General features: G+C 34.5%; 1 protein-coding gene and 2 long non-coding RNA genes across 3 annotated transcripts in view; 1 reads left to right on the top strand and 2 right to left on the bottom strand.

Moving 5' to 3' along the window:
- LOC149783779 (enteropeptidase-like) overlaps window positions 1-19,791 on the bottom strand; it is a 109,211-nt gene that overhangs the window by 71,525 nt on the left and 17,895 nt on the right. Inside the window, exons 3-5 of the mRNA XM_089932004.1 lie at window positions 18,765-18,920; window positions 3,054-3,244; window positions 483-618 (exon numbers count right to left, since the gene is read on the bottom strand). Of these exons, the coding sequence (XP_089788130.1) occupies window positions 483-618; window positions 3,054-3,244; window positions 18,765-18,920 (483 nt within the window). The remainder of the gene's footprint in view (window positions 1-482; window positions 619-3,053; window positions 3,245-18,764; window positions 18,921-19,791) is intronic.
- On the bottom strand, window positions 8,801-11,672 carry LOC149783781 (uncharacterized). The gene is made up of 3 exons (XR_016414068.1): window positions 11,420-11,672; window positions 10,649-10,745; window positions 8,801-9,788 (listed from the first exon to the last, which is right to left on the bottom strand). It is a non-coding gene; the product is annotated as an uncharacterized LOC149783781 (long non-coding RNA).
- On the top strand, window positions 11,807-15,439 carry LOC149783780 (uncharacterized). Its single transcript, XR_016414067.1, has 3 exons — window positions 11,807-12,186; window positions 12,871-12,965; window positions 14,898-15,439. It is a non-coding gene; the product is annotated as an uncharacterized LOC149783780 (long non-coding RNA).

Below are 19,791 nucleotides of genomic sequence, written 5' to 3'. Positions count from 1 at the left end.
CACGCCACAGACGATGCCTAAGTCTTTTGCCTCTGTCGACTGTATCTTATTGTTCAATGTTTGCAGTGATGTATTCAAATATAATTTGGAGATCTTAACAAAATGCAGAATGTTTTGCCATTTCACATTTTTTTCAGCTGAATTGTTTTTTTCCAATATGGATGTAGTTTTGTGTCTGTTCAACTGTTGTGTACTGATTGTTTTTATTAGTACAAACAATAAAAGTTATACTCAGTCATTTGCATATTTTATGTACATACAAACCCTATATAACTTCCCAAAACTGAGGTATATTTCTGTTTTGTTGACGGTGGACAACATAAACAACTAAAAATTGGATGGCACTTCAATGTGCTCTGAGAGAGAATAATATATATTAGTTATTGAAGGTCTTAAATACATGCACACTCCTGTCACCATCTTCACATGCTAGGTATGTTTATTTACAGAATGCATTATTATTTACCATCAACAAGACTTACTTAAGTTGTTGCTGCTACACGGCCCATCTAACAGCTCAATATTGTCAATGCCACTGATAAAGTGAGTGCTGTCACGTTGGCCCCAAGGTGCCCTTAGTTGAAACTCTACACTTGCATCACCAATTGGGACATTAACCTAAACAAAATATTTCAAATTGAAGTTTCAAAATATAATTCTGACACTTAAACTTTGCTTAACATAAACAAGTGGGTGGTTAATAAGATGAAACAGATTAAAGGAGAAGAAGGAAGTGTTAGAGGTGAAATTAGAAAAGGGATGTTTACATTTTTTTTTGTATTTATTTTTGGACAGAACACCTGTAAAATTCGAGCCTAAATAAAACACTTCAAAGTGTAATTTTTTGGATAATGTACAGGTCCAGTGGAGCTGGGGGCTGAGTTGTCCAAGGTGCTCACCATTACAGAGTTGACAAGAAAGGGACAAAAATTCAACCAGTTCCCAGTTCTGCTTGAAGGTCTATCAACAGATTATTGCTAGGAAATTTGCTGCTGATGTAATAAATGGAATTACAATCCATCTGGTAACAGGCACAGTAAATGCTTTCAGAATTAGAGCAATTACAACATAACAGTGAAACATACAATGATATCGCTCTTTTAGTTTGTGCCTATTTGAAGAAAAAAGCCACAATGTATTTATGCCTGCCATATACTTCTTTCCCAAAGACTGTCTTCTGCCTGGTGAGGATTTCCTTGCAAGAAATCAGGTGAAATCTGGAAACATCAGACCCCATCTTGGGTCCCTTTCATCTTGTATGGATTAACTAGATCTTCAAGAGGAAGAACACAGAATATGATCGGTAGCGATTAACCCTGACTAATGTGATATAATGTGTGAGAGCTATACCATAATATGAAATGCTGGGTTAGAATTAAAACTGAATTGGCAGGTAGCTAATTTATGCTACCAACGTTTTAATTCTGTTGCAAAAAAGATCACAAAGTGGCAAGTCTTAAGTGGTTTTAACGAACTTTCTGATAGCCATCGGTATAAAGTTTTCATCACACTTCTGGAACTCTTTGCATTTGGGTGGAAATAATATAAGAAGTGCAAACTGTCACATTAAACTCATCTGTATGTAATATAAGCTTTTCATACAATACTATATTAATTTGATATAACCTCATCATCATAATTGTGAAGGCACATGCTAAACATTCTACGAATCAATGAAAACACTCACTTTCCCACTGTTGTAAATAAAGAATGGCAACTTTAACCTATATCCTCTTCAGGGAAAAGTGTTGGGGAGGCTCTTTGTGAATAGGGAAAAGTGTTGGGGAGGCTCCTTGTGATTAGTAAAATTCATAACTTGCATCAGTAGGAGTTCTTTTTCTTCAAAATTCTTAGAAGCAAATATATTTTTAAACATTTCTTAACAATTTAGAAAAAGCATATAATGTGCAATAGATTTGTTACTTGATCAAGTGCATATCAAACCATGAAATTTGGCATACCCACCTGTTAGGGTTGCTAGATGAATGACTACATCTCAAACCTTACAATTTGGTGACTTTACATATCGAACCATCAAAATGGATACATATTCCAGTCCTGGCTGCCAGATGAATGACTTTAAATATCAAACCCAAAAATCTGGTATACCCACCTGCCTTCTCTGCCAGATGAATGACTCTAATTATCAAACCATGAAATTTGGTATACTCACCTGTCAGAGTTGTCAGATGAATGTGAATATCAAACAATGAAATATGGTACAACCTCCTGCCCGGTCTGCCAAATAAATGGCTCTACTGCTGAAACAATGAAATTAGGTATACCCACCTGCCTTGGCTGCCAGATGAATGGCTTTACATATAAAACCATGACATTTGACATACCCAACTGCCCTGCCTGCCAGAGAAAACCATGAAATTTGGTATACCCACCTGCCCTGCCTGCCAGATGAATGGCTTTACATATTAAACCATGACATTTGACATACCCACCTGCCTTGTCTGCCAGATGAATGGCTTTACATATCAAACTATGACATTTGGTATACCCACCTGCCCTGCCTGCCAGATGAATGGCTTTACATATTAAACCATGACATTTGACATACCCAACTGCACTGCCTGCCAGAAGAATGGCTTTACATATTAAACCATGACATTTGACATACCCAACTGCCTTGTCTGCCAGATGAATGGCTTTACATATTAAACCATGACATTTGACATACCCACCTGCCCTGCCTGCCAGGGGAATGGCTTTACATATTAAACCATGACATTTGACATACTCAACTGCCTTGTCTGCCAGATAAATGGCTTGACATATTAAACCATGACATTTGATATACCCACCTGCCCTGCCTGCCAGATGAATTGCTTTACATATTAAACCATGACATTTGACATACCCACCTGCCCTGCCTGCCAGATGAATGGCTTTACATATTAAACCATGACATTTGACATACCCACCTGCCCTGCCTGCCAGATGAATGGCTTTACATATAAAACCATGAAATTTGGTATGCCCACCTGCTCTGCCTGCCAGATGAATGGCTTTACATATAAAACCATGACATTTGACATACCCACCTGCCCTGCCTGCCAAATGAATGGCTCTTTATTCTCAACAATAGACCATTCTGATCCTCCAATCTCTATGTGTAATGGTCCGTTCCCAAAATAAGAGAATCTCATACACTTTTCTTCAACAAGATTCACAGTTGGCGATTTCACTGCGATGACATCATACTTATCATAAAGTGAGGCCATAAGGAAATGACCTATAAATAAAAATAAGGTTAAAACAGATGAATTACAACATAAAATTCTAACAATACTTGAACATGGCATATGAGGTAGCCTTCTTCTAAGGTCTGTGACATTACTACTGCTTATCAGACACACACAGATAGGCAGCATGGAATAAACTTTAATATGATATAATTACATGACTGTACACTTTCTATAAATTTAAAAAGTTCCTGTAAAAGAACTGAAATGTTGAGATCCAATTTTTCGGAGTAAAGCACGAGAAATAAGCCTACCTTATCTACTTTCCCATGAAATTTAGCCAACAAAAAATATATAAAAATGTATACACAATTAGATTTCATTTAATATGTTCTAGATTGTTGTTGTTGTTGTTGTGGGGTTTAATGCCATTTTTCAGCACACGATAGGCTATGTATGGCGGCAAGTATTAATGGTAGAGAAAGAACCTGAGAAAACCCGGGGAAGAACCACCAACTCACGAGAAGCTTCTGGCAAGCTTTGTCACATACCCGCATTGGCCAAATTCTAGACTCGAACCCATGCAGACAGAGGTGAGATGGCAGTGATCCATAATGGAGAGCGCTTTAGACCACTCGGCCACTTGGGGGCCTCCAATATGTTTTAGAAAAAGAAATGTCATTTCTTTGTTTATCCTCATCTCAGGTGAAAACTCTAAAAGTTCTTTTAGGAACACCAAGTTATATTAATAATACTCCATTAAATGGAATCATGCTGTTAGGACTGAATGTACAGGATTTCAAGGTAAGACCATTTCTTTCATTTTACTGATGTGTATTGAAATCATCTCTGATATTCCTCAGGGATAAAAGATCTTCAAATTAGCTGCTGTTTTGGACAAATTGGATGTCAACCGCCAGTTACCACTTTCATTTAGGACCAACAAGATTAAAATAATATTTTTTTAAAAAAAAACCCAATGGCAATATTACTTTTTAGTCAAAAACAGTAGCAATAACAAGATTTTCAAGATGGTCAATGTGATGGCCATATTGGACATCATCTCAGCCCCATTTTAATTTAGGAAGAGCCTGACACAATTAGAAGTCTTTTAGTGAAAACCCAGTGATGACATGATAATCTATTCAGGAGGAATAGTGATAAGATTTTCAAGATGATTACAGTTGTGGACATACTGGCCATCAGTTTGGCACCTTTCTCATTTATGGTTGACTAGACATCCAATGAAGTCTTGTTGTGAAAAAACCTTGGCAGTGTTACTTTCAATTTAGGAAGAGTAGAGATAACATGTCTTCCAAGATGGTCTCTGTGGTGGTCATATAGGACCTAAGATTGCCACCATTTTCATTTTTGACCAACTAGACACCATAAGTAGTCTTTTAGTGAAGACCCCATATTGATATGACCATACATTTAGGGTGAATAGCAATGACAAGACTATCCAAGTGACCACTCTGGTTTTTTTATTTACACATGAGATTAGCACTAATTTAACTTAGCACTATTAGCACTAATTGAGCACTATTAGCACTTATTAGTATATTAGCACCAAGTTAATTTAGCAACAACTAAGCATTATAAAGTTTTTGGTGAAACCCTTATCAATACATGTTTCTGTTCAGGATGAGCTGCAATTTTCAAGATGGCCACTGTGGCTGCCTTGTTGGATGTTCAAGTGGCACCATTTTCATTTAGGAGGAACTAGACAACAAATTGAATGAATATATGAAGTTTCATGGCAATCCTGCAAGAACTTTTGGAGCAGCAATAATAAACCTGTGCTAATGGATAGATGGTCAATGATAACTAATGATAATTGATGGATGACAGACAACATCTACCAAATGGCAGTATTACTTTCAATTTAGGAAGAGTGGAGATAACATGTTTTCCAAGATGGTCTCTGTGGTGGCCATATTAGACCTAAGATTGGCACCATTTTCATTTTTGACCAACTAGACACCATAAGTAGTCTTTTAGTGAAGACCCCATATTGATATGACCATATATTCAGGTTGAATTGCAATGAATAGCAATGACAAGACTATCCAAGTGACCATTCTGGTGGTCTTATTTACACATGAGATTAGTACTAATTTAACTTAGCACTATTAGCACTAATTTAACTGAGCACTATTAGCACTTATTAGTATATTAGCACCATAAGAAGCCTTTTAGCAAAGATTAAGCTGTGTCAATATGACCATCATTCATTAGAAGTAGTGATAAGATGGCTCATCTGTTCAAGATAAACTGGAAATAATAAGAAATTGTTTGGAGAAAATCCAATGTTAGAATGTCCATACATTCATGAGAACTTGTGATAAAAAGATTGTCAAGCTGGCAACTATGGCAGTCCATATTAGGTGTCATATTGGCATTATTTTGTTTACAAGAAATATTCTAGTGACAATATCATGTTTATACAACTATCTGCTCAGAAGGAATAGCAATACTCTGTGTGTGTGTGTGTGTGTGTGCATGTGTGTGTGTGTGTGTGATATGGATTTTTAATCTAGCTTTAAAAAAAAATCAGTCATATCGCTATGATATCTCCAGTGTGGCAGTTTATAGTGATGTCTAGCACTTGGGGATCATGCCGCAGACAATTGTAGCATGATGTCTCACTGTCACATTATCCTGAAACAAAGCTGACCAGCCCTAACACTAACTTCTTACTGCTGAGCGCCTAGCAAGGTAGCTGTTAGTAACATTTGTGTAAGTCTTTGGTTTGACTTGGTCGGAATTTAAACCAGTGACCACCAGCATCCAAGGTGGACGCTTTAACCACTAGGCCACCAAAGTAGCAAAAATATCATGTTTATATGACATTCTGATTGATAGGAATAGCAACACAGTGATATTCAAGATGACTGACACATTAAATGTCATCTTGCTACCATTTTCTTTTAGGATCAGCCAAGCATTATAAAGCGTCTTAAAGTGAAAACCCCACGTTGAAATGACCCTTGCTTGGATAGAATATCAATAATGACATTTCCAAAGTCATTACTATGGCACCCATACAGAATGTCAAATATTTTCATTTTGGACTCAATTAGACAATATTATCATTGGACTCAAATAGACAATATTTTCATTTTGAACTCAAAAATACAATATTTTTATTTTGGACTCAAATAGACAATATTATCATTGGACTCAAATAGACAATATTTTTATTTTGGACTCAAATAGACAATATTTTCATTTTGGACTCGAATAGACAGCATTTTCATTGTGGACAAACATGACTTTGGGAGGAAAGTGTCTGTAAAGTCTTGCTGCAATCCAAGTTATGGAGGAGTACAGAAAACAAACTTATGCCATACACCAGACAAATGTATATCATACAAACTCTTCTGGTCTATGATAAGCTGAGCTAAAAAATTGGTAACAAATAAGATACTATACAACAGTTGTTATTTGCAAAATCTAGTGACAAATGGTTAAAAACTCTATGATGTTTCTTCTATCTTTATGAATTTGAAGCTACCAACAATTATACTGGTAAATCATGTCTATTTAACACCATTATGATTGGTTTTGTTCTACTATACAGATGCAGATTTGTTTTAACATAAAAAGCCTTTCTTTAAGCTATAAATGTATCCATATACCAGGGATGACCTCACCATTATGATGCATTTAAATGGTGATCACCCAAGTCAAATGAAGCCATACAAATTTTGCCAGTAACTGCAGGGCAATGTTTTATGCCAATCAGGGTCCATAACCCCATAACATTTATGCCAATCATGGTCAATAACCCCATAACATTTATGCCAATCATGGTCAATAGCCCAATAACATTTATGCCAATCATGGTCAATAGCCCAATAACATTTATGCCAATCATGGTCAATAGCCCAATAACATTTATGCCAATCAGGGTCCATAACCCCATAACATTTATACCAATCATGGTCAATAGCCCAATAACATTTAATTCTGAAGAGAAAAAAAAGCAAATGTCACACATAATCTAGATCTTGTTGATTCCAATTCATGAAGTCCTTCAAAAGTTTCCGAGTGGAAAGACAAAGAAAGGGTAATGTTCTAGTCGAATAGGGGTCGAATAAGTTTTGTCAGAATACAAAGAAAATTTAACTTTATATACATGCAGGTCTTCATAACATGTTTTGTATCAAACTGAATTTTAATCCACGAAGTCCATCAAAAGCTATTGATTGGAAACAAAAGCTACTAACTGGAGAGAAAAATGAAGGGCAAACTTCTAAGTCAAATAGACAATTCTGCCAGGAAACAGTGAGAAACAAACATGAACTAGGTCTTCCTAATGTATATTGTGCAAAAACAAAATTGAAAGACAGTGTTCTAAGTCAAACTGAGCTCTAACTTCATAACATTTTGAATAAAAACTGTGAAAACTGAATGTAACCTACTATGTTTTCATAATGCAAGGATTTGTACCAAGCTTGATTCCAATATATGAAGTCATTCAAGAGTTACAGCACTGCTCACACGAGTTTTAGGAACCCCATGCATCACAGTGGGGGCAGAGAGAGTGGAGATGGTTAAGAAAACAAATCTCCACCATCTCTCCACACATACTGAGTTGATGTGGTGGCTCGCAGAGAACTGCTCTGAATACCACACTGTCTTGTATAATCATCATGGATACTACCAAAGACTGGATGTTGTCTCATAAAATATTGATGGTTTATGATCACTACAAGCATGCTCTTTAGAGATTCATGGAGATACAGAAGTGCAGATTTATCTGCATCATCATCAGTTTATAAACATTTAATAGTTCTAATGAAGATTACACAGATATAATGCCAAGCAAAAGTTCTGACAATAATAACATAGTTTCAATGCATCTTTATTCTACTGTGAGGTCTGATTAATTAGGAACAATTAACAAACTTCCATTGTTAATGATGGGACCATCCCGGCTGTACTTTTTCCATCGTATACTCTGGAAAAGCATGGAATACGATGGAAAAACATGGAAAACCCTGGAAAACGATGGAAACATGAAATATTCTGCAGAATTTAGCATGGAAACCCTGGACACTGTGCATGGAAAATGCTGGACATGCCTGGAAAATGCTGGACATTTTGGACTTTGAAATTTTTCAGCATGGAAAACCCTGGAAAACTATGGACATTTTGGACTTTGATTTTTTTCAGCATGGAAAACCCTGGAAAATGATGGACATTTTGGACTCTGAATTTTTTTCAGCATGGAAAACCCTGGAAAAGCATGGACAGTTTAGACTTAGAATTTTTTGAATAAATTTCAGCATGGAAAACCCTGGAAAAGGATGGACAGTTTGGACTTAGAATTTTTTGGATAAATTTCAGCATGGAAAACCCTGGAAAAGAACTTAGTCAATTTTCAAGATTGGTACTAAGAATTATTTTTAATTACCTAAAGAAAGAGCAATCATTACTAAACTGCGCTGTAACACAGATTTTTGAACTTGAAACTAAACTATTATTTCAAACCTATGATAAATATATACTGAGAAATAGAGGACACAAGTCAAATAAACAAACTAAACCATACACACACACACACTTGACCCCTGCTTTAAAAAAAAAAAACACAAGTGTTGAAGTAGTACATCATTTATTGTATGTACCACATATGTAATTAAATGTTCATTATCAAAAGAACATCACTATACAAAAATGTTGGTGTAACACAAACTATACATGTATGAAAAGATATCCTGAAAAATTAGTTAAATCCTGACCAGAAAATATCTGGTGCATACAAAATCATAAATATGTCCAAATCTGTTCACCACATGAGCTTGACACTACAGTGTATAAGTATGAAATTCTGCTGTGCAATGGTGAGAGCCATTTTAGTCCTTTTCATGATGATTGGGGAGAACAGTACTATAAATGGCATTTCCAATTTCAACAACAATAATAGGTTCTCGAAGACACTCAATCCTATTTTTGATGACGAAAGGAAGTCTTCTTTCTTGTCAGAGCCAACTTCATTCCAAAGAGATGTTTGCTCATAATTATTAGTTTTGTACATCTGTACAGCCCCAAGTTTCACACATTTCTTCTTTATCGGAGTACAATTTTTTGCAGATCTCACAATAAAAATTGTATTTGAGATACTCCTTACTGAATTCACATTTTTCCTTCAAATCTTTGACAATTGTCAATCCTGTGTTTGCTGAAGGAAGATGCAACTGAATTAAGTCCAAAAAGTCACATATTTAGCATCTGACAAATTATGTCTTGTTGGCAAAGCCTCAAGGACAATAACATGTTCAGACTTTGTGATTTCACTACAATATATATCTTGTTATGGGGCTATGACATGAAGTGGGGGATCTGTGACATGGGATGGGTAAGACTGAGTTGCTTCATTCACCTCATGATATTGTTCATCGTCTGAACTTGATTAAAACTCTATACTTTCTTCTGAGTCAGATGAAAAACTCATGTCACTGTCACCATATCTAGTCGGTTCATCTGTTGATATTCTCATTATCTTTGAAGAGTTAGTATTACGTACGGTCACCAATTTCATAATATCCAAGACCAACAGAACTGGATTCACCTAGATCAACAACACTGTAATGAGAAATACAAATTTTAGTGAACATGTATAATTCATATTAAAATCTTAACATTCAAACATTATTGTTTTGTTGTGGGAATTGAATATGTACAGTTAATATTACACTGTTACAGTAGTTTAGTTCAACAAATCCAATGTTAATGCATGCATCATTTAAACATGGGTAATGCAAACATGATACACAATGAATGCATGTAAATGACAAGTAATTGATACACAATAATATACTCAATCATACAAAGTACATGTGATACAACATGCACTTCATAAATTTATGTGATGTTTGCAGAAAAACAACTTGAGTTTCATAACGTTTTAGGGCATTATAAGAAAAATGAAAGTAAAAATTATATTTAACATTTTGAATAATTAAAAACTGAAGTATGACAATGCATAACAATAAATTATTATATCTTGTTCTGCAAGAATCAATACTGATCAGATATTTCCTGGAATTTCTGTAATTGGCTGATTTGGTTAAATATGGTGTACATTGTGCATATATTGTGTATGGTGTGTTGGATAACCCATACAGAGTGAATGTTCTGTTCAAACACGTACATTGAATATTCTGTCTGTAAATACTGAATGATTTCACCATATACTCAGATTTTGTTGAACTCTGAAAATTCCACTTAGTGTTGTATAGTGAAATTTGTTTATTCCTTAAATTATTGATATGGTAATGAAACTGTGTTTAAGATATGAGCCACGTTAAGCTGTGAATGTACTAGGTAAGAACAAATGTATAAAGAATAATGCTTATCTTCACACAAATAAACAATGTTGTGGGAGACAGCTGCAGACATTATTTAAATTGTAAAAAAAAACTCTCTATTACTCCTGGAATTACCATTGTTTTCTCTTCCTCCAGTACATGGTACTTTTAGGAATGGACTTTGTGGAATTAACTTCAAACTGCTTATATATTTTGTCCTGAACGCCAGTACCTGTAATACACAAACAGCATTAAAACATTTACAGACTGTACAGTCAGACTGATTAAAACATTAACATATCATTCAAAAATCATCTTCATGGTAAAACTTGTGTACATTTTAATCTTGCTAAGATTCATGTGAAATTTTTTCAAAATTTCTTTTTCCAGGACTTAAGTTACTTAAGTTATGATTTTACTTATATATGTAGCAGTCTGAAAATTTAGCAGTAACCTAAAGACCTTTTTGGACTAGATCTACAAATACTCAAGAAATTCACAACTTTATCATAATACCAGAGCAGTCCCTGTTTGGGCTTACATGTATCACTGGAGTTAACATTTCCAAGACTGACAATTACAAAGTTATGGCTGTTAAAATAAAATTGCACAAATTAGGTTGTTTTGAAAGTTATATATAAATATATATATATATATATATATATATATATATATATATATATATATATATATGTATATTGAAAAACAAAAATACCTACTCTAATTTTAAAACTGGTGCAAAAGGAAACTTGTTTTTGACCTTGTATATCTTTTCACATTTACTGAAATACTTGCTTACAATTTAATTACCAGCCATACATATATAGTGTTGGGCGGTTAATCATATAGTCAGTTTATACTTGGGCAAACGAGAAAAAGTCGAGACTCCGTTTATTTCATACTCACCTATAATATTTGGGTGTCCAATTTGTGTTGTCTTTCCATTTGTGTTCCACACCTCGACACGATATTGCCTCTTGGTCGTAAACTTTGTCTTCTAAAACCACTTTACTGTAAACCAATCATTCCCCAACATATCCAAATCACGGCGTTGGTATCCGATGTATACATATTAACTCTTTAGATAAATCATAAATCAAAAGAGAACAAAATGTCTGATTTTTCTGTCAAGTATTCACCTTCATGTATCGGAGTCACGTTTTTGTCATGCAGAAATAGCCGAGGTTGTTCCGTATGATGATGGTTGAGGAAGCTGACTATGATGGGATATAAAATTATGAACTTATTTTTTTTTTTAACCAGTTACTACATTGAAAAAGCCGGCATATTTCGATTTCATGCGTTAGAACCAAATTTTCTGTAAAAAGAAAAAAAAAAAAGAAAAAATAAAACCCTTTCTGTAAATTTTGGTTCCAAATTGGGCACCGTAAAACACTTTGGATAACCAGTCTAGAATTTAGGCGCAATTTTCGATTGGAGTGTCATTGAAATGATACAATATAAAATATCCCAGGATTTTAAGATGACCACTGAACCAGAAATATCCCTGGTTATATGGGTGAATGATCGTCCCATTCAGGGAGGCATAATCTGTATGGCTGATGTACACTCGCCACGAAAAGAAATGAAGGAATATCGCACGGGAGAGAAAGTGATGGCAGTTTGTCGTGGATTCAAGGGATACCATGAGTGTATTATTGCGAAAATTGCAGGTAAGTCATTACTCAGTCCAAATGTAGCAAAACTATTTGCACGGCCGCCACGTACCTTAGCTGCGAAAGACTTCGCGTGACGTAAATTTACGGAAAGCTATTACGAAATATATCCTATGGAACAATTTCTTTTTTTTTATGCTGTTTGAAGACTGACAAATTAAACGTCAAACTTGTAAGGATGTTGAAAGGTATGTGTTATGTTTTAAGCTTTGTTTACATAATTGGCAACATTTTTTACTTATCCTAATGCACAATGACCAGCCATCTCATGGCTGTCTTTCAAAAAGTTGGTACGTGCCGGCCTTGCGAATATACATTTCCAAATTGTAAATTTCATTTTAAATTTTATTCACCCTTGATATTATTAATGATCTGACTGGTATTTGTATTTTTTACATTTTCGTTATTATTTTCCAGACAATGTGCTATTTGTAGCAATAAATTATATTTGTTTTAATTAATTTTAGACTGACTAGGAAATATACCGGTAGATCCCTTTTCCAATTAATTTTCAATTCAGATTATGGCTTGTGTCTATCCAATTTATATTCAGCCATTTCAGTAATATTTAATAGTAACTTATTGTGTAATTAATGAGAATGTACAGTTGTAAACTGTTGGAAATGATTATCAATTTTCCACACCAAAAATACTTGTTTAGTTTGTGTCCTTTAATTTCAGAAAAAAAGTTGCAAGGCACAGTTATGTAAACAACTTGATGGCAACAGCTTCATTGAAATTCTTCGATCTTTTAATTTGAATTAAGCAAGCAAGAGGTAATACCACATTTGTTTCAAATTCAAATGTCTAGAACATTAGCTGTAACCTGGAGTTGTGTATGTAGATAAGTAAATATATCAGAAACTTAGTGCATATGAATCATCATGGTGAAAATTTGGATTAAATTTTTTTTCACACCCAGCATGAGGCAGAAATATGTGAAATTTTGGATTTTAACAAAGCTGCTAAATAAATATTCAGAATGCTGTACAGCTCTGGTGAATATATTGGCAAGACGCTAACTGGGGCAAGAGCCAATAATAAGTACACACAAGGCCACCTCTCCAAGACCAGTCCAGAATTCAAATAATTTATGGTATATTTTAAATTATTAACCATGCTTTTTAAACTTTGTTAACCTATGACAAAATATATGCCAAATTGTAACAAATTTTTTTTATGAACTAAGGCTGGAACATTATTATGAAATTTAAACATATACACAACTACTACTTGAAACATTATAGTGTAGACAGGCAATATTCAAATGGACAATATAAATCTACTTTCAGTTTAAATGGTATAATCACAACTGCATGTATATGGTAGCCAGTTTGTGTGTGCGTGATTCAGATGTTTAGTAACATAGCTTTAACAAATATTTAGTCACATCACTACGATGTCTGCAGTGTGGCAATTTATAGTGATGTCTAGCACTGGGATATCATGCCACAGACATGTAGCATAATGTCTCCCACCCATTCACATTATCTTGACACCAGGTTGACCAGTACTAACACTAACCTCTTAACCGTTTACCTTATAGAGCATAATTACAAAGTGCAGCATGCTTTCAGTAGAGCACCTGTTACCTATTCGACTCCATACGCATAGGCCTGCCTGTTAACTGTTAAGCAATGTAGTGTATTTTACGTTAAACAGCAATTGTAACCATTTTACATTTTTGGTACACATCTATTATGTGTGGAAAAATTTAAGATTAAAAGTCTGATTGTTATAGCTGCGTAATTATTTTTCACTGAAGAATTTTTTACGTGTTTTAAAACCTTGAGAGGACTCATTCACTGTCATGTCAGTGAGGCCGCATGACCAATCGTAGCTGCCATTTCTCATACTTGAAATTTACAATTTGTCGTCTTCATCTACATCACTAAGTCATCTGAGTTTGATAATTTATGAAAACTAATTGCTGCCTGCATCAATATCAGAGCCTTTACCTAAGTTATTGAATCTTTCTTAGTTGTGATTCTAATCGTGAAAACTTCGTAAGTACTGAATGAAATCCGTGACCTCCATTTTGGAGAGTGGAGATTATGACCCAGTTACTTTAAATAGCAGATATCGACCAGGGCATAAACAGTGACCACGTGATCTGATGTAATTGTCATTCACAGAATTGAATGTAGTATCTAAATGGGGGTTTTCCCCGAAGGTGGTGCTATGAAAACCGGCTTAAAATGGCTGATGTTTATAGCAGACGTCAAAAGGCGCTTCCATGTGAATGGAGTAGAGGTGTCAAAAGACGCTTGCATGAGGTAAAGGGTTAATGCTGAGCACCAGGCGAGGCAGCGAATAGTACCATTTTTTTAATAAGTCTTTGGTATGACTCGGTTAAGGGTTTAAAACTGTGACCTCTCACACCCGTAGCAGGCGCTCTAACTACTTAGGCTTAGGCCACAGGAGCAGTTAGGTAGCCAGTTTAATTTGTGATGGAAACCACAGGTTTTTAAGCCTATTAAGTTAGTCATCAAGCCAAGTGCCTCATTACAATTACCAACCTCAGGGATTGTAAAAGTACTGTAATTGCATGATATGTTTCGGGCATAACTCTCATTCTCTCTTTCTCTCTCTCTCTCTCTCTCTCTATATATATATATATACATATATATATATATATATATGGGATTGAAATAAATTTGAAATCTTGCTTGATTCTATTCTTTAATATACAATGATTTGTATTTCAGAAATCATCAAGGAGAAGTATAACATTGGGGAGGTGATGGCGAGGCAGAAGCTTTGCGATTTGGTTAAACCATCAAGAGTACCATCACTTCCACAGACTCCAGTGGTGACAACAGAAAAATAAGAAATGTGGTGAATGAACTATGAAACAACACGTGTAAAAAAAAAATATTTTAAATTTTTTAAATTAAAATTGAGATAGAAATTAACATGAATTTCTGTTATTTTGTTGTTAAGATTGCTTTAGAATAAATTCAAACTATAACTAGAGTAAGAGAACATATTTTTAGAAACTCGGATGATGTTAAGGAGCCAGTAATCTGGATTTTATGACACACCAATAGAAGTGTAGCGACATTTATGACAACTTAAGCCATGTTGTCTTCTGAATACTAGTGCACACCCTATTAAGCTACCAGTGACAAGTATAGTTTTTAATTTTTGTTTCCTTGTTTAAAAGTTACTAAACATCACAGTCAATACAAGGAGTTGGTTGGGGTAATTTGGATCATGTTCTTTTTGAAATTATCATCAAATAAAAGTTGCATCACTGTTAAAAATCTCGTTTTCATAAAATATTTCAACAATTTTCAGCTAAATTGTAGTGTTGTCCAGGGTTTTCCAGCCTACCCTGGATAAAGACTGGAATATTAGTCCAAATGCTCCATCATTTTCCATGCTAGAATTGTCCAGGGTTTTCCAGCGTTTTCCATGCTAGAATTGTCCAGGGTTTTCCAGCCTACCCTGGACAGAGGCTGGAATATTAGTCCAAATACTCCAGCATTTTACATGCTAGAATTTTCCAGCGTTTTCCAAGCTAGAATTGTCCAGGGTTTTCCAGCCTACCCTGGACATAGGCTGGAATATTAGTCCAAATACTCCAGCGTTTTCCATGCTAGAATTTTCCAGCGTTTTCCATGCTAGAATCGTCCAGGGTTTTCCAGCCTACCCTGGACATAGGCTGGAATATTAGCCCAAATACTCCAGCGTTTTCCATGCTAGAATTGTCCAGCGTTTTCCATGCAAGAATTGTTCAGGGTTTTCCAGCCTACCCTGGTCAGAGGCTGGAATATTAGTCCAAATACTCCAGCGTTTTCCATGCTAGAATTTTCCAGCGTTTTCCATCGTTTTTCATGGAATATGATGGACATTCTACAGCCGGGATTGTTAAATATAATGCGCCAAAATGAATGTTACCTATCTTTTGGTGCTAACATTTTATAAAAGTGTTTACAATGGTCACTATATACCTTGATTTTGCTGAAGCCAAGCCTTTGTTAGGGAAGGGCCATGTAAGTTTGTAAAGGGGTGGGGGTAAATGCTTGAAAACAATTGGTTTTTTCTGATCTTAAGTACAAAAAGGGATATTATGCCATTCCTTGTTTTACTTGAAACAAATCTATTTTTGTGATGAATGAACGAATAAAAAAAACACAGTTGTAGAGATCAATTTAGCCCCATAAATTAAATGGCCACTACCTTACAGTACATGTAAAGTCAGAATTGTACTTCTTGAAGACAAAGTCAATCAATATCTTCTAAATGCACTGAATATGGAATAATTTTAAACTATTTTTATTGTCCATATATATATGATCAAATTGAAGATCCCTGATTATAGAAACCATATCTGATTATAATTCACTCATTATGTCTTGGTCTTTCCATGATTGGTCTTCACTCACTCACAGTTCAAATGTCAATCTGTAAAGTCAACCAGCCTCTCCACAGTGGAGATGCTACTGGCCAAGGCATGGTGGTGATTCGTAGGTATTTATCACTCCATTGTAGACTGTTATTGCAGATGGCAAATGGATGGAATGAAGTCCCCCACTTCAATGCATGGTGAGCTGTATACTGCAACTAGTAGCAGAAATACAACTGGAGTTCTTTACTCCATAAAATTTGCCAGAAACAGTGATAATAAAACTGTTTCCTGGTCTGTTTAAAATATGGCATCATGCCAAATTTGATTCACAAGGTTCTTCACAAATTAGGGAAAAGAAACGAAATTTAAGGACAGTGTTCCAAGTCAAACGGCAAATAACTCCATATTATTCTGCCACAAAATAATAAAATCAAACTTAGCTGATAGTTTCTTATTGCAAAGTCTCATATGAAATTAGATCTTAATCCGTTAAGTCCTTAAAAAAGCTTCGAGTAGACACAAAAGTGTGGTGTTTGTGACAGGATATATAGACATGGGCATCACTGTATTTCCCTATCCACATATATAGAGAAATGTACAATTTTTTCCTGTTAATCATACTGAAGGAGAATTAGAACTGCTATTACCAAATGATGCTAAGAAGAAACATTTTGTATACTATATATGCTGGGTCACTTGTAAACTAGAATTATTTAAAATAATACCAACTTATTTTATATTTGCATAGCTATGTAACTAATGGAAAGTTCGCATTATTTTCAAGGGTGTTGTCTGTGAAATTTATTTTCTCATTTTAATATCTGTCAGGCAGCTTTTAATTAACCTTGACATGCACAGCCATTCTGCAGAAAACACAGAGCTTTTATATTGATCAAGATATGTTGGTGACTGCATCATAGAAGCCCATAGTTTTAGTCACTAACTTACCTGTATGCCTAGGCAATATTTTTTCAGTTAACTGATTTGTCGGGACATTGTAAAATATGGTACATAGCACTATGGCACTATGGGGATATAGACCATCATGTTACTGCAGGGTTTCACTGAATAAATCAGATACTGAGTAGCTGACCATAATTTTAATGTAATTTTATATAATTAATGTAATCAATATAATTTTATATAATTAATGTAATTAATGTAATTTTATACAATTTTATATAAATCATATATTGAATAGCTGACCATAATTTTATTGTAATTTTATACAGTTAATGTAAATAATGTAATTTTATATAATTTTATATAAATCATATATTGAGTAGCTGACCATAATTTTAATGTATGGTTTGTTGTATGCAAATGGCTAAAAGATCACTAAGAAAAGACGCAGAATCAATAGGATCAAATTCTTTCCTATGTTTTTGTTTTCAAACAGCAAGCTATAATGTATCTATACATTTTAAAAGGCACAATTTTCAGATAAAAACTACAAAAATCCCACCTGAATAGAGCATCTATCAATTGGACTGTCCTGTGAATTGCCTTATTCATTTTCATTATTATTAGCTTTTGTGGTCTTGTAAATAATACAGGCATGGGTATACGTTCTGTTGTTTCCATAAAAGGATGGTTGTTCTTAGGACTTAAAATTCATGCTTTGTGGCAACCATGAAAGTCATGAAAACAGGTACCCCCACATGAATTGTTACTCCATGAAAATTGGTACACCATGAAAAACAGTAAAAGTCACGATATCTATAATTTCAAATTTTGCAACAGTACCATTCAAGGGCATGTTCTGATGTTACCATTCAATGTTATATAGAAGTTGTGGGAGTACCATTCAATAACAAGTACAATTTGTTGAAGACCATTCAATAACTTGTACAAGTTTTGACAGTACCATTCAAGGACATGTAAAAATTATGCGAATACCCTTAAATGACAAGTATACTTTGTGGGAATATCATTCAATGACATAAATAAGTTCTGGGAGTAACATAAAATGATGAGTACAAGTTGTAGGAGTACCATTCTATGATGTGGACAAGTTGTAGGAGTACCATTTTATGATGTGTACAAGTTGCAGGAGTACAATTCTATGATGTGTACAAGTTGTAGGAGTACAATTCAATGACATTAACTTGTGTAAGTTGTGAGAGTAACAATCAGTTACACATAAACATTTCCTAGTTATCTTGGATTAGTTAAACCAATATTTCTGGTACAGAGAAGATGCACTGTAAAGTATTCTCACCATTTTTATTCCTTTCATCAACAATATTCATTGTGACGTTCCACATCTTCAGAGTCTGATTGCTAATCCATGTCCAGCCCTCATTGTTGGTGTAATAAGACATGTTCTGGTATCCACAATGATAACTTGTCTCAAAATCACATGAAATAGACTGCGCTGAAAAAATATGTCATCAATAAACATATTACTATTTATTATATACATAATACCAAATTAAATTTAATTTGCATTAAATGTCACTATTCAATATTTTCCTTCTATTCAATGTAGACAAGGTTAGGTTGCAGCTGAACTTAGGCAAGTAACACTGATTATCATGACAAAAACTACATTTGTCTACAGGAAACATGAAAGCTGAAGATGTTGAAGGCAGCGCAATATAAATTAGAGGATTCACAAACGATTTTGGATGCTGGCAGTAATGTGACCGATGCAGATAGTAGAGATGATAGTAGTTATTACAGTGAGTGATAATCATGGTATTAATTTTGCTGACAAGAAAAAACAGGCACGCAAATTAGTTGAACTAATGATTTAATGGGCATAGACATATTTTGCACAACTGAGGGTTGACTGTATACCAAACAACAGATCCCCTACATGAAAAAACAGTGACAAAGCCTCTGTATAAAGTAGGCTTGGATTTATACTACAAACAACAGATCCCCTACATGAAAAAACAGTGACAAAGCCTCTGTATAAAGTAGGCTTGGATTTATACTACAAACAACAGATCCCCTACATGAAAAAACAGTGACAAAGCCTCTGTATAAAGTAGGCTTGGATTTATACTACAAACAACAGATCATCTACATGATATAAAAGAGACAAAGGCTTTGTATAATAATGATTTGAATTATACCACAATCAACATTATTATACTCTACATGAAATAACAGACAAAGGCTTTGCATAATATTGGGTTGATTTTATACCAGATTCAACAAATCACCTACCCAAAATAACAGCGACAACAGTTTTGTACACTATAGACTTAGATTTATATCACAATCAACATATCTCCTAA

The sequence above is a fragment of the Sinohyriopsis cumingii genome, chromosome 14, assembly GCF_028554795.1.
Source record: "Sinohyriopsis cumingii isolate HCF-2022 chromosome 14, ASM2855479v2, whole genome shotgun sequence".
NCBI lineage: Eukaryota > Metazoa > Mollusca > Bivalvia > Unionida > Unionidae > Sinohyriopsis > Sinohyriopsis cumingii.
Note: the sequence above shows the minus strand (reverse complement) of the source record. Positions and strands in the feature narration are given on the sequence as shown.